The sequence below is a fragment of the Hyperolius riggenbachi genome, chromosome 11 (assembly GCF_040937935.1).
Source record: "Hyperolius riggenbachi isolate aHypRig1 chromosome 11, aHypRig1.pri, whole genome shotgun sequence".
Taxonomy (NCBI): domain Eukaryota; kingdom Metazoa; phylum Chordata; class Amphibia; order Anura; family Hyperoliidae; genus Hyperolius; species Hyperolius riggenbachi.
In genome coordinates, this window is record NC_090656.1 from 165,440,163 (window position 1) to 165,454,927 (window position 14,765).

At 42.5% G+C, this 14,765-nt stretch overlaps 1 protein-coding gene across 7 annotated transcripts in view; it reads left to right on the forward strand.

Moving 5' to 3' along the window:
* The window catches only part of RPGRIP1L (RPGRIP1 like), a 308,845-nt gene that overhangs the window by 198,056 nt on the left and 96,024 nt on the right, over positions 1-14,765 (forward strand). For all 7 annotated transcript variants that reach the window (XM_068260505.1, XM_068260504.1, XM_068260506.1 and 4 more), the window contains one exon: positions 11,880-11,960. In XM_068260505.1, coding sequence (XP_068116606.1) covers positions 11,880-11,960 — 81 coding nt within the window. The remainder of the gene's footprint in view (positions 1-11,879; positions 11,961-14,765) is intronic.

Genomic DNA, 14,765 nt, shown 5'->3' on the forward strand with positions numbered 1-14,765 from the left:
ATGGTTTGTTAAGTATACAAATTATTAATTTTGTTATACGCATAGATGATTAGTGAAAACTTCTAGTATCCATGCTGAACCCAAACTACTGTATATCATTTTCAAGATGACAGCTCAACAGCTTAGCAGCAGATACTACCAGAAAAATATTTATTCATTTCTTTTTAACCTTGGCCTTGCCATTTAATGCACTTCTTTTAGTCAAGGTAGATATATTACTCTCCTGTCCTTCAAGTGTCTAATCTTCACCTTCTAGACACCTTTCTAAAGGCCCAGTGGCCATAGCATAGCATATTATCACAAACACTTGGACCATGAGACTGCAGATTATGTGCATAGGCATGCTCAAGATATCATTATCGTAAGGGTTCTGAGCATGTGGCATGCTAAGAATACTCAATTTCACTCCTGCTGCTCCCTCTGGTTCCACACACATGCCTATCCTCCTAATTATCATCTCTGTTCAGCCACCCTTGCCTATTCTCTTTCATTCATCCTTATCTGCACATTTTGCTAGGGATAACTCCAGCCCCCTTTCTTCTGCTGGTTTTCTTTTATCCTCTCATTTCTGCCTTTCCTCCCACTTCTTACTAAATAGGTGCTGACTTATTAAACAGGAAGGACAGAGGTTTGAACCCAGGTGGCCTTAACCATTCCACTATCCAGCCAGAACATTAAAATAAAAAGACTTTCATGTGGTATGGACGTCACAGAACATATAGATCTTCCTGTTCAGTAAGCCAGCACCTAGGAGTCATTGGGCAAGACTCCAAGTACTGCAGGGTGGCCTACCGAGCACACCCTTAGTGCCTGCAGCTCTCAAGCGCTTTGAGTCTGACAGGAGAAAAGCGCTATACAAATCTTAGGATTATTATTATTACCTGCATATGGGTGCTGGACACAGAGGTGGAGGTATTGGGGGGATAGCTGTACACCTTTACTAACCTGTCATAAATGAAGTAATCATGCTGACATCATCACTTTTATCCTTAACACTCTCTTTTCACAATCAGCCTTTCCATAGTGTGTGTGTATTTTCGCTCTCAAGTCCTTTATACCCAGTTTTCTAGTCCCACATTAAACCTTTTAATCCTTCACGCGACAGAATTTTTGTTAGACTGTCATTTGTAATACTTCTGATGTGTACAAGGCAAGTCTTCTTTGTATGGATCTCATGTGAGTTATTTTGACCTTTGCAGGTTAGAGAAATAACCAATTTTCACTTTTAGGCTTTGTTTACATTATAAATTGCAAGTGCTGAGTGCTTTTGTGAGTGCTTTTTAAAGCGATTTTGCCAGCGGTTTTTGAGCGATTTGCGAATTTCCAAAGCACTTTTGTAAGCGCTTTTGTTTTCGATTAGCGCTTTTTGTCCTGCAGACAATCAGGAAGTGAACTGTTTGACCTGGAACTGAATCTCTTTAATGTACTTTGTGATTCAAAGTGCTCACAAAATCGCTTATCCAAGTGCTTTTTAAAGCACTTAGCGATTTTCTTATACCTTCCATTAAAGCACAAATGCTCTGAAAATGGTACAGGATCCGCGTTTGCAATTGGAAAGAAAGCTCATTGCTCATATGAGAACACTCACATTGGCTTTCATTGCACAAGCGCTTTTAAAGCCTATTTCAAAACTCTAGCCCTTAAAATAATCTCAAAGCACTCATAGTGTGAACAAGCCTTTACACCGTTTTTACAAATACAACCCTTTTTACAAAAATGCATTATGAAGTTATTGTAAGTGAATCAGGTTTTCCAGTTAATTTTCAGTTGCTTTGGGTGAGCCAGGCATAGAGTAATGTGCAAAAAGCAGTAGGGTAGTGTATGTGGACTGATCGTGGACTTCAGGAAACACCTTTCCACCCTCCAGCCAGTCCTCATCTGGAAGAACAATGTTTCTAGGGTACCGTGCATTTGGTTCCTTGGCACAACCAAAAGGCAGAACACCACTAAAATTCAGAAGTAGGTACAATAGAGGTTATTCTTTTTGTGCCAATTGAAAAAAAATTGGTATCCTATATGAGCTGCTTAGCTTTTGCACCGCTACTGTTGAAGCCATTCTTTTCTCCTCCCTCATCGTCTGGTATGAAGGGGCAACCGCTAGCGACAAGTACAAACTCCATAGAGTAATCAGTGCTGCGGAAAAGATCATAGGATCACCCCTGCCACATCTAAACTCTAGACCTCTTCCACGCTGCCAGAATGTGGACAAGGGCCACCAAGATTTAGCACGATCCCTCCCACAAAGGCAGTTAATTTCTTTAAGCTCCTCCGAGTGCCGCCTTTTCAAACCCACCCCCTCCAGAACTATCAGGCGAAGGAGCACCTTCTTCCCCCAGGCAGTCCTCCTACTTAAAGAGAAACTGTAACCAAGGATTGAACTTCATCCCAGTCAGTAGCGGATACCCCTTTTCTCATGAGAAATCTTTACCTTTTCTCAAACGGACCATCAGGGAGCTCTGTATGGCTGATATTGTGGTGAAACCCCTCCCACAGTGTGATGCCAGGACCGTGGTGCTGAAATCACACTGTGGGAGGAGCCTTGTTGCATTGTGAGAAATAACAGCTTTTTCCAAAAGATGTCACCATGTGATAAATGTCAGAATGTAAATCAGGGAGATGAAAGATTTTACAATGAGCAAACACTGAATACATCATTTATACATAATTATTGTAAAACTTAACTACTAAACGACGCCTCACGCCAAATAGCGTGAGTGCGGTGGCAGCCCCAGGACCGCCTAATGCCAATCGGCTTTCAGTCCTGGGGACGTTTTGCTGGGGATTGTGCTCCGCTCCGTCATCAGTCTCCCAGCGGCGATCGCCGCTAGGGACTGTTAGACGGCGAAACTGCTGTCTATATATACCGCACAGTGCTGCGATCTACAGCAGCGCTGTACTGGGGACAGCCGTGTGACACGGCTGTCCCCTCTGGAGGCAGGGAGGCGATCCGCTGTCATAGGCTAGCCGATTGAGCTGATTTGCTAGCGGGGGGAGGGAGGGCGGGGATTGGACAAAAATAAATAAATAGGCATTTTTATATTAAAAAAAAAATATTTAAATAAAAAATAAACATCCCAGCAGGGATCACAGCCCACCAACAGAAAGTTCTGTTGGTGGGTAGAAAAAAGGGGGGAATCACTTGTGTGCTGAGTTGTATGGCCCTGCAGTGAGGCCTTCAAGCTGCAGTGGCCCTAATTGTAAAAAAAAATAGCCTGATCACTAGGGGGGTGTAAGCCCAGGGTCCTCAAGTAGTTAAGCACACTAGGGGGGTGTAAACCCAGGTCCTCAAGTAGTTAAGCATTTTTTCATTACGTTATTTTCATTGCCGTTCCTCTTTAACTCTAGTCGCCCCCCCTCCCCCCTGCCAGGTCAGCCCCACTGCGGAACTCTAGTCCCTTGGTCAGCATCATTTTCCCTGACGCCCACCCTGAACTTCAAAGTACTCCTGTGAAGAACTTGCCCCACACCCTAGCTGTTAGAGTTCTTGCTTGTCCCCTTTGCTCTGAATGTATGCTTCTCATGCCTGTATCAATGAAAATTCTGTATGCTGTCAACGCTATGTCTGTCTTATGTCTTACTGCCATTGTGTACCACAAATAAATCTGGGTACGCCATTCAGTGTACTTGTTCACTAAAGGTTATTCTGATTCTGAAGTAAAAAGGAAGGCAGAACAGAGTGTGCGTGGTAGCGGCGGTATGTAGAACGACTGAGGTTCCCGGCGCAGCTGCCTGGGGGGGGGGCTTTAAAGATGTGCGGCGACCCAACGGAGAGCTCTGGGGGTCTCCATAGTCTGCCTGAGTGCACTGGGAAAGAATTCTGCACAACAAGCAGCCTAGGCTGTGTCATCACTAAGAAGGCAAGATTACCGTATATACTCGCATATAAGCCGACCCCCCAACTTTTCCATGAAAAACCAGGGAAAAATGATTGACCCCCATATAAGCAGGGGGTAGGAAATGCTAGCCGCGTGATCCCCCCAGTGTGTCCCAGTATAGCTAGTATAGTGCCCAGTAAGGGTAGGTAGTGCCCCAGTATAGCCAGTATAGTGCCCAGTTTAGACAGTATAGTGCCCAGTATAGGTAGGTAGTGCCCCAGTATAGCTAGTATAGTGCCCAGTATAGCTAGTATAGTGCCCCAGTATAGCTAGTATAGTGCCCCAGTATAGCTAGTATAGTGCCCAGTTTAGCCAGTATAGTGCCCAGTATAGGTAGGTAGTGCCCCAGTATAGTGCCCAGTATAGCTAGTATAGTGCCCCAGTACTAGCTAAACTGGGCACTATACTAGCTATACTGGGGCACTATACTAGCTATACTGGGCACTATACTGGGGCACTACCTACCTATACTGGGCACTATACTGGCTAAACTGGGCACTATACTAGCTATACTGGGGCACTATACTAGCTATACTGGGGCACTATACTAGCTAAACTGGGCACTTTACTAGCTAAACTGGGCACTATACTAGCTATAAAGTGCCCAGTTTAGCTAGTATAGTTCCCAGTATAGCTAGTACAGGATCTTCTCAAAAAATTAGCATATTGTGATAAAGTTCATTATTTTCTGTAATGTACTGATAAACATTAGACTTTCATATATTTTAGATTCATTACACACAACTGAAGTAGTTCAAGCCTTTTATTGTTTTTCTTATTGATAATTTTGGCATACAGCTCATGAAAACCCAAATTTCCTATCTCAAAAAATTAGCATATTTCATCCGACCAATAAAAGAAAAGTGTTTAAACAAAAAAAGTCAACCTTCAAATAATTATGTTCAGTTATGCACTCAATACTTGGTCAAGAATCATTTTGCAGAAATGACTGCTTCAATGCGGCGTGGCATGGAGGCAATCAGCCTGTGGCACTGCTCAGGTGTTATGGAGGCCCAGGATGCTTCAATAGCGGCCTTAAGCTGACCCAGAGTGTTGGGTCTTGCGTCTCTCAACTTTCTCTTCACAATATCCCACGGATTCTCTATGGGGTTCAGGTCAGGAGAGTTGGCAGGCCAATTGAGCACAGTAATACCATGGTCAGTAAACCATTTACCAGTGGTTTTGGCACTGTGAGCAGGTGCCAGGTCGTGCTGAAAAATGAAATCTTCATCTCTATAAAGCTTTTCAGCAGATGGAAGCATGAAGTGCTCCAAAATCTCCTGATAGCTAGCTGTATTGACCCTGTCCTTGATAAAACACAGTGGACCAACACCAGCAGCTGACATGGCACCCCAGACTATCACTGACTGTGAGTACTTGACACTGGACTTCAGGCATTTTGGCATTTCCCTCTCCCCAGTCTTCCTCCAGACTCTGGCACCTTGATTTCCGAATGACATGTAAAAGTTGCTTTCATACGAAAAAAAAGTACTTTGGACCACTGAGCAACAGTCCAGTGCTGCTTCTCTGTAGCCCAGGTCAGGCGCTTCTGCCGCTGTTTCTGGTTCAAAAGTGGGTTCATGCTTCCATCTGCTGAAAAGCTTTATGGAGATGAAGATTGCATTTTTCAGCACGACCTGGCACCTGCTCACAGTGCCAAAACCACTGGTAAATGGTTTACTGACCATGGTATTACTGTGCTCAATTGGCCTGCCAACTCTCCTGACCTGAACCCCTTAGAGAATCTGTGGGATATTGTGAAGAGAAAGTTGATAGACGCAAGACCCAACACTCTGGATGAACTTAAGGCCACTATCGAAGCATCCTGGGCCTCCATAACACCTGAGCAGTGCCACAGGCTGATTGCCTCCATGCCATGCCGCATTGAAACAGTCATTTCTGCAAAAGGATTCCCGACCAAGTATTGAGTGCATAACTGAACATAATTATTTGAAGGTTTACTTTTTTTTGTTTTAAAAACACTTTTCTTTTATTGGTCGGATGAAATATGCTAATTTTTTGAGATAGGAAATTTGGGTTTTCATGAGCTGTATGCCAAAATCATCAATAAGAAAAACAAAAAAAGGCTTGAACTACTTCAGTTGTGTGTAATGAATCTAAAATATATGAAAGTCTAATGTTTATCAGTACATTACAGAAAATAATGAACTTTATCACAATATGCAAATTTTTTGAGAAGATCCTGTATAGTGCCCCAGTATAGGTAGGTAGTGCCCCAGTATAGCCAGTATATTGCCCCAGTATAGCTAGTATAGTGCCCAGTTTAGCTAGTAAAGTGCCCAGTTTAGCTAGTGTAATTCCCAGTATAGCTAGTATAGTGCCCCAGTATAGGTAGGTAGTGCCCCAGTATAGGTAGGTAGTGCCCCAGTATAGCTAGGTAGTGCCCCAGTATAGCTAGTAAAGTGCCCAGTTTAGCTAGTATAGTGCCCCAGTATAGGTAGGTAGTGCCCCAGTATAGGTAGGTAGTGCCCCAGTATAGCTAGGTAGTGCCCCAGTATAGCTAGTAAAGTGCCCAGTTTAGCTAGTATAGTGCCCAGTTTAGCTAGTATAGTGCCCAGTTTAGGTAGGTAGTGCCCCGGTATAGCTAGTATAGTACCCAGTGTAGGTAGGTAGTGGCCAGTATAGTGCCCTGCTCGCCCCCCTCCCGCCGCCGCTGCTGCTGCTATTACCTGCAGCGGCTTCCTCTTCCCCGGCGCTTCCTCTTCCCCGCTCTGCGCTCTCATGCCCATATGAAGAGATCACAGCAACGCGCTCGGCGCTGCTGCTGTGACGATGCAGGGGGCAGGAAAGAGCGGTTCCCCTGGTAACGGCGATACAGATCGCCGCTACAGGGAGCCGCGCTCTTTCCTGCCCCCTGCATCGTCACAGCAGCAGCGCCGAGCGCGCTGCTGTGATCTCTTCATACAGGCATGAGAGCGCAGAGCGGGGAAGAGGAAGCGCCGGGGAAGAGGAAGCCGCTGCAGGTAATAGCAGCGGCGGCGGCAGAGGGTAGCGGGGGCCACGGACCACCAGGGAAGACTCGCATACAAGCCGACCCCCCAACTTTTGACCCCCTTTTTGGGGGTCAAAAATTCAGCTTGTATGCGTGTATATACGGTACATACCAATTTACAATAACAGATATAGGAATTGTTTCTGATGCTGAAAACAGGATCATTAATGCAAGAGTGGGTGTTCTGAATAATTTACTACATTCTACTATATGTAACTAGAGTTCATCTTTAATGTTCTTTGTTCCTTTTTGTATCATTTTACAGTATTCTTTTTTTTTTTTTTTTTACCTAAAAATCATGGGAAACTGATCTGCTTTGTGACTTTTATAACCCACATGCGTGCCACCCAAATAGCCATATGTTCATTATAAAAATGTCTGATGTAGCAACAGCAGGTAGGCCACGTCAGCTTCAGCAAGAACCCAGCAGTTTAGATCCTGCCATGCAATAAGCTCTGGCGCAGAAACATTATTTTCAAATAAAACTCATAAAATATTTGATCAGAGAAGTTTATCACATCTGTCCTACACATTGTGCTGATAGTCACCGCTTTTACTTCCCAACTATTTCTGAGCCAACACATTTTAGATGTCACACTCCAGCTGCACCCAAAATGAGAGACTGATAAAGAACATCACAAAAAAGCCAGATTCGTTTCTGTTACGATTCCCAGTACACAGAACTTTACGTAATATCACAATTGAGTTTAAAGTATTATGAAACTCAGCATTTCATTTTTTTGCGCGAAAAGATAATTTACAGTGTTCAACCTTCTACAACAAAAAATTGTAGCAGAAGAGCATTCAAACAGTTAGACACAACACTTTCTTTTTCAGTGGAAATCTTTTTGCTGAATCTGAAGAGGTGATAACATTATCTTTTGTTAACATTTTTTGTTAGCTACAATTACTAAACATTAGCAACAGTGTTGAAACTGAGCTGCACACATAGTAGAAGCAGGCAGAGCTGAGAAGTGATCCCTAAATAACTTTAATATATGAATACAGCAGCTATGCAATAAAATGCAATGACACCCTTCAGAGAAGATAAACTGTACTTTGGGATACTTTTGTAATTTGTAAACAGAGAATAGTAACTGTGCACAAAATTAAACTGTACGGGTAATAAAAAGGAAAACACATTTTTATTGAATGCTATGTCAGAGTTTTAGCCCACTTTAAACTGAAGATGATTAAAGGGCATACAAGGTGAGACATTAAAACTATCTTTACTTACCTGGGGCTTCTTTCAGCCCCTACAAGTCACTCTGTCCCTCGCCACAGCTCCAGTGCTCTCCTGTCAGCCTGTGAAGATAGTGATGTGGGCACATTCGTGAGCGGCACGGGTGCACACCCGTATGTGCACAACAGACCCATCCGGTCCTTGGGTCGCCGATCATAGGGGCTGGAAGATGCCTCATGTAAGTGAAGATAGTTTTAATGCCTCACCTGGTATGTCCTTTAAAGTAGCAAGTTAATAATTGATAGAAATTTAAATAAATGTATGTATACTTTATCATCCTTTTTGATTGGATGGCTATTTTTTGATCTTGTGAGTGTTGAACTGGGGAATTTGGAGCCCTCCAGGAGAAAGTTGGTAGGAGCCCACATTAACTTACACAGCAGTATAAAGAAAGTTTGTGAAGGACATAGATTGAGTACTGGCTAAGAAACCGTGAGAACTTGCCCCAGGGTCTGCAATTAATTTGCTGAACTGAGAAGTGAGTTCTTCAATAGGTCTATTTAAAGCACTCTGTGTACCAAACTGTAAAACACGTAAAGCAACTTAAAGAGACTCTGAAGCCTGATTAAAAATGGCTTTTTACCTTATATTCATCTGAGGCATATTTTCCCCTGCTAAAACGCTGCTAACCCGCGGCAGAACGAGGAGTCTTTACCCCCTAATTCCCCTCCGTGGTGCCCAGGAGTGCTTCCTGTAGAGGCAGAGCTTTCAGCAGCAGCTCTGCCTCTACACGCGTCTATCAGCACGTATCTCCGCCTCTCCCCCGCCCCTCTCAGTCTTCCATCACTGAGAGGAGCGGGGGAGAGGCGGAAATCCGCCAGCTGATGTATGGAGGCAGAGCTACAGCCGAAAGCTCTGCCTACATGAGCAGCAAAATCCACGACCAAGAAAGTTGTGGATTTTGCAGGGGGATTTGGGGGGTAAAGACCCCTCATTCTGCCGTGGGATGGCGGCGTTTTAGCAGGGGCAAACATGCCTCAGATGAATATAAGGTAAAAAGGCATTTTTAATCTGGCTGGAAAGTGGAGATGGATTGGCCATACTCTTCGCAAGGACAAGTCAATTGAGAAAGAAGCCTTAAAATGGAATCCTCAAGGCAGCAGAAAAAGAGGAAGACCAAAGATAACTTGGAGAAGAAGTGTAGAGGAAGAAATAAAGAAGGCGGGGGCATCATGGACTGAGATAGAAAAAATCGCCCAGGACAGAAACCGGTGGCACACATTTGTTGAGGCCCTTTGCTCCAGTGGGAGACACAGGATTAAGTAAGTAAGTAAGTAATCTGGCTACAGAGTCTCTTTAATGGGGAACTTCAGCCTAAACAAACATACTGTCATTAAATTACATTAGTTATGTTAATTAGAATAGATAGGTAATATAATCTCTTACCCACCCCGTTTTAAAAGAACAGGCAAATGTTTGTGATTTATGGGGGCTGCCATCTCTGTCATGGGGGCAGCCATCTTTTTGGTTGAAAGGAGGTGACATGGAGCATGAGACACAGTTCCAACTGTCCTGTGTCCTGATCACCCTTCCCAGCTGCGCACCCTAGGCTTCAAATGTCAAATTCAAAATGTAAAAAAAAAAAAATTGCACCAAAACAGCAGAACGAGAACAACAATATCAGAAATCCCATCATGCTTTGCACAGCATTCGGGGAAAAATGCCCGGGCAGTTTTTTTCTGTGCAGCTAAAAATGAGGCTTGTATAAGAGAAAAAAAGTTCTGATGCTGTGAAACAGTTAAAGAAACACCAGGCCTTTCCAGTGCTGCTGAGTCAATGTTTAGTCTGGAGGATCACTTCAAGGGATGGTAAGGGTTTACATTGAACAGTTAGCAGATCTTGCCCAATAGCATGAGTGCACTTAAAGAACTGAGGGCTAATTATAAATGGCAGTATAGCATCGAGCATAGCATAGAGATCTGTCATGGGTTAAAGGACATTGATGGATTAACCCAAGGTTCTCTAAATGTGCCGTGGTAAGAACCAAAGTGTGTTAAATGGTGTACATAAAATGGTAAAAGCTTAACCCAAGAAGCAGCATTCTTTAAACAATATAAATAAAATAGTAAACCACAGGGTGCTATCTTCAGTTCTTTTCTACTAATTAAAGAATGAAACAATTCTGTATATCCCCTATACATATAGTATAACCTAACTCCAACTGGGGCCACAGACCTACAATAGTGCAATAGGTCCACAGGCATTGGATTATAATGTTTCACGTTGGTGGCATTTGCATAGATGATCAATAGGTAAATTCTCATTATGGATGAATAGACACTTAAAAAAGGGTGGAAGCGCCCAATGCATAAACGATAGGCTAAAAAGCTGTTATCCTTATAAACAGAGAGTTAATCTTACCTCTCTTGAAGAATTCGGACCAGTTTATTGAAAAATGTCTTTTATTCAAGCACATACAATTGAATAAAAGCAGGAGCAGCTGCTGTCTGCGCTACTCCTGCTCCCCTTAAAGGTGTAGCTTAGCATGGTCGCGGGTGGTGTGAGTACCTGGGACCTTACCTCTGTGTTTGTAATAATGCAAGAGTTCCTCCCAGGATCTTGCATTGTGGCAAAAGGCACAATGAAGACCTTTCCCTAGATTTGACTCACTTCAAAGTAGGGATGAATACCACATCTTCATATATGCAACTTTGAGTGAAACTTTAACAGATGAGTTTATATTTTGCTCTTCACCATAGTAGTACCTGTGAATGTGCAAGAAGCTGTTGACTTTTATATCTATAATACTGTATACAATATATATATATATATCTATATATATATATATAGATATATATATATATATATTTTCTCGTCCATATGTAGTATCTATACGTGTAGAAGATATCTTATAGAACACCGTAATGATAAACCCCGCTAAGAATGCTGAAAGTGTTTGTGAGATTCAGGCAGGGAACACACTACATGCGTTTTTGCGCGTTTTGCCGCGAACGGCAAAACGGGCACGATTTTAGAGCCTACTGAAATTAATAGCCTAGCGCAGGAAACGCTGTGCCGCATGCGTTTGTGGGCGTTTGCGTTCGCGTTTTTCTCCGCGTTTTCTAAACGCACAGTTTTCTGCTTTTTCCCGCACGTTGCATGGCAGTACATGCCATGCAATCGCATAAACGCGGAAAAAACGCACGCGTTAGACGCGACCGCAAAACCCGGAAACGCAGGGGAAAACGGCCCTGCAAGTGTGTTCCCTGCCTGAACTCTGCACCTCCATAGTTAGAGACGGCCTTTGGAATCGGTTATAAGTACCAGTCTACTGACAGTTTAGCAGACGTTGCAACATATCAGCACTATTTTGAGATATGTTCTGGCTCGTGCCATTTGACCTAATTTAAGACAGATGTTTATTGGTAGTTATAGATTATCTTGTTGTTTATGTCAATATAGCAGTTAGTGCACAAATGCAATATATTAAAGGGAATTGCCAATCTCTATGCTGAGTGTTTCATCCAATTCCCTTATGTTTGTGTTATTTTTCAATCTGTCTGTTTATCAATAAATATTTTAATAATATTGCAGTAATATTGCAGTAAATCCACCCAATCTCCATAAGGATCTCAACCCTCTGCGGATGCTTATCCAACGATTACATTTATTGAAGTGTTACAACAAGTATACACAGCATATCACTACCAGCACAACGTTTCGGGCAAGGTGCCCTTTCTCAAGTGCTAATATTGCAGTGTCAGCACCTTTATATTTGTTTTTTCTCCCCCACATTTACAATTTTCAGGTGCCCATGCCTAAGCCACGGATGTTGAAACCTGCTGCAGACAAAAAGGTCTCCTTCTCTGATGCCAATATGGAAAGTCTGGTGAGTACTGTGCTAGTAGCAAGATGGATGCTACAGTCTATTCTATCCTAGTAAAGGGACAAATTGTATGCGGCCCTTTTGCTGAACCTATACAAAGCGGGCACCTATTGTACTTAATTCTCTATATTCTCCAGACTTAGAATACAGAAGCACAAGTATTTAAAGTAGACGTGTACTTAAAGTGGATCCGAGATAAACTTTTAATCATTGAATAATTGTGTTCCTTTCATATAGTTTATAGGGCATTCCTCAAGCCAAATACTTTTTTTGTTTTAATACGCTAATTCCCTATAAACTAAACAAGCCTCACTTATAGCTTACTAGAGAGCCTCGGCACTCTCAGCCTTAGTAGCATGGGCTTATGGGAGCATAGTCTGGGCAGGAGGAGGAGAAGGTTACTAGCCAGAGATTTCAGAGGCAGAGGGAAGGAGGAGAGGGGAGTGGGAGATACAGATCTGTTTGTCACATTACACACAGGCAAGCTGAACATGGCTGCTGTCATTGTATTACAGGAAGAAATAATCCTATTCTGTTGAAGCTGTTTGCAGCTAGATTTGCTGAGTAAACTATCTAAACTTTAGATAAGATATATAGACAAGTTACTTGTTATAGTTAGTTTTTTTTTTTATCTCGGATCCGCTTTAAAGTACACCTGAAGCATGAAGAAAAAAAAGATTTAATTACCTTAGTGGTGGAAAGCCTCATGATAGTCCATAGGCTACCTGGATCCTCCTACAGCTCACTGTTTCAGCTCAGAGTCACTTTATGACTATTTCACACACTCCAGTTAAAGTGGTCTGAAATCCAGCATTTCTACTTTACTCCAAAAGGTTCCTCACAGCTTGAAAGCTACTATCCCAGAAAAAAATTCTAGCAGAACATCACTGAAATGTTTAAACAAAGCACTTTCTCCTGCTATTCAGCATCAAATCCACATTCAAACTGGAGATAACAGTATCTTTTTTACTTGTTCAACACAAATGTATCAACAATGGAATGTAAACAAACACTCTCTGAGAAACTGCCTCTGCTTTAGGCACACACAGTGTTCAGAATAGCTCATTAGAAGATTGTAATATATAATAAAAAGCAGTTATAATAGACAAATACTAAAATGCAATGCCAGCTTCCAGGGTAAGAAAAACTACACTTTGGAAACTTGCAATTTGTAAACGGACAATATTACCTGTGGACAAAAGCAAGTATGATAACTGTATGAGTAATAAAAAGTAGGAAAACACATTTTTATTGAATGTTAAATCAGAATTTGACCACTTTAAATATCTTTCTTTTGGCTTTCAATGTGACCATAGAAGAGTGCATCTTGACTGTGAAGTGCTTGAGTACAGAGGGAAATTGCCATGCATGAGCCACTTCATTCTACTGGGCATGCATGGACCGTACTCCTACTGTACATTCCCAGTCCAGAAGCACTTGTCCATGGACAGGAGCATGGCCAGAAGATGAAGAGGAACCCTTCACTGGAACGGTGGGCTGTAAAAGGGTTCAGGAAGTCTCTAGACCATCCAGAGGTTTCCAACTACTGAGGTAAGTATCTGATTATCCTTTTAGAAAGCCCTTGAAATCACCCTAGTTTGCCTTCCCCTGGATCATCTGGGATATGTGCGGGTTTGGGGTGGTGTTTTTTTTTTTGTTTTTTAATTATTATTTTTTTCTGGCTAAATGGACGGATGTCTCTTTTCAACCAAACTAACTATGTAACTGGTTTTACAACATGCAGACGGAGAAAAAAACACACTGAGAGCTCAAAATAGCTTAGTACTTTCAAGAAGCCTTTGGTAATATAAGGTATAAGGTGTATAAGAATGTATTCTTACAAACATGAATTAACACCAAGGCTACCACTATAAAGGTGGGTGAGGATGTTATGCCCTGACCCCACTTAGGTTAAGAAGTCGCTCTCTGTAGATAGAAAACAAGGGATAACACCCCTCCACTATGGGTGGACTTGATTAAAGTTCAGGCATGTGGCTTGGACCCAGACTTGTACTAGTTTTTACTCCTTTGATTGCCTGATGAAGATAAACACAGAGTTTGTTGATTAAAGTTCAACAAAGACACCGTTTATTTAAGTACTCCACAATGCAAGGCGTTTTGCAGGTTCTATCCCGCTTCATCAGGAAATCAAAGGAGTAAAAACTATTACAAGTCTGGGTCTAAGCCAAACGCCTCCTAAACTTAAATTAACACAGTCTGTGTTTTACTTGTTGGGGAGGTAAGCCCACGACTGTCACTGACCACCACAGTTTTTAAACATTTTTACTCTATTCTGGCGCCTCTGTTCAAGCTTCTATTCTTATGGCTTTACAACATGTTCATTTAGGCTGGTCAAGAATTTCAGGGGTCCTTTGCATGCAAAAGAACCAGTGTGATCCTGGAAGATCTTTAGTTTCCCCTGACACAGATACGTTTTTATTCATACTTTATGAGTTCACATTACTTGTGAAATATGCAGCCACATGTACTGTATAATTTTCAGGGATCTGGGACTGTCTATACTCCAGTCTCTCCCTGCGTTATTCTATTCACCAGGGTTTCTCAACATGTGCTACACGTACCCCAGGGAGTATGCAAAACTACTGCCAGGGGTACATCTTCAGCTAAATCGGCTGTGTGCAGTGAACTGATTTGTGTCCTCTGTTGCCCCTCATGTGCAACCTACACATCAGCATCAGACTCTGGGTGGGACAGGCTTCTTAACCAAGGGAGCCCAGGACCAGCCAGCAGCTGGGAGGAAAGGAAATGGAGCCAACCAGCTAGCAGCAGCAAACTTCCAAAGTATGC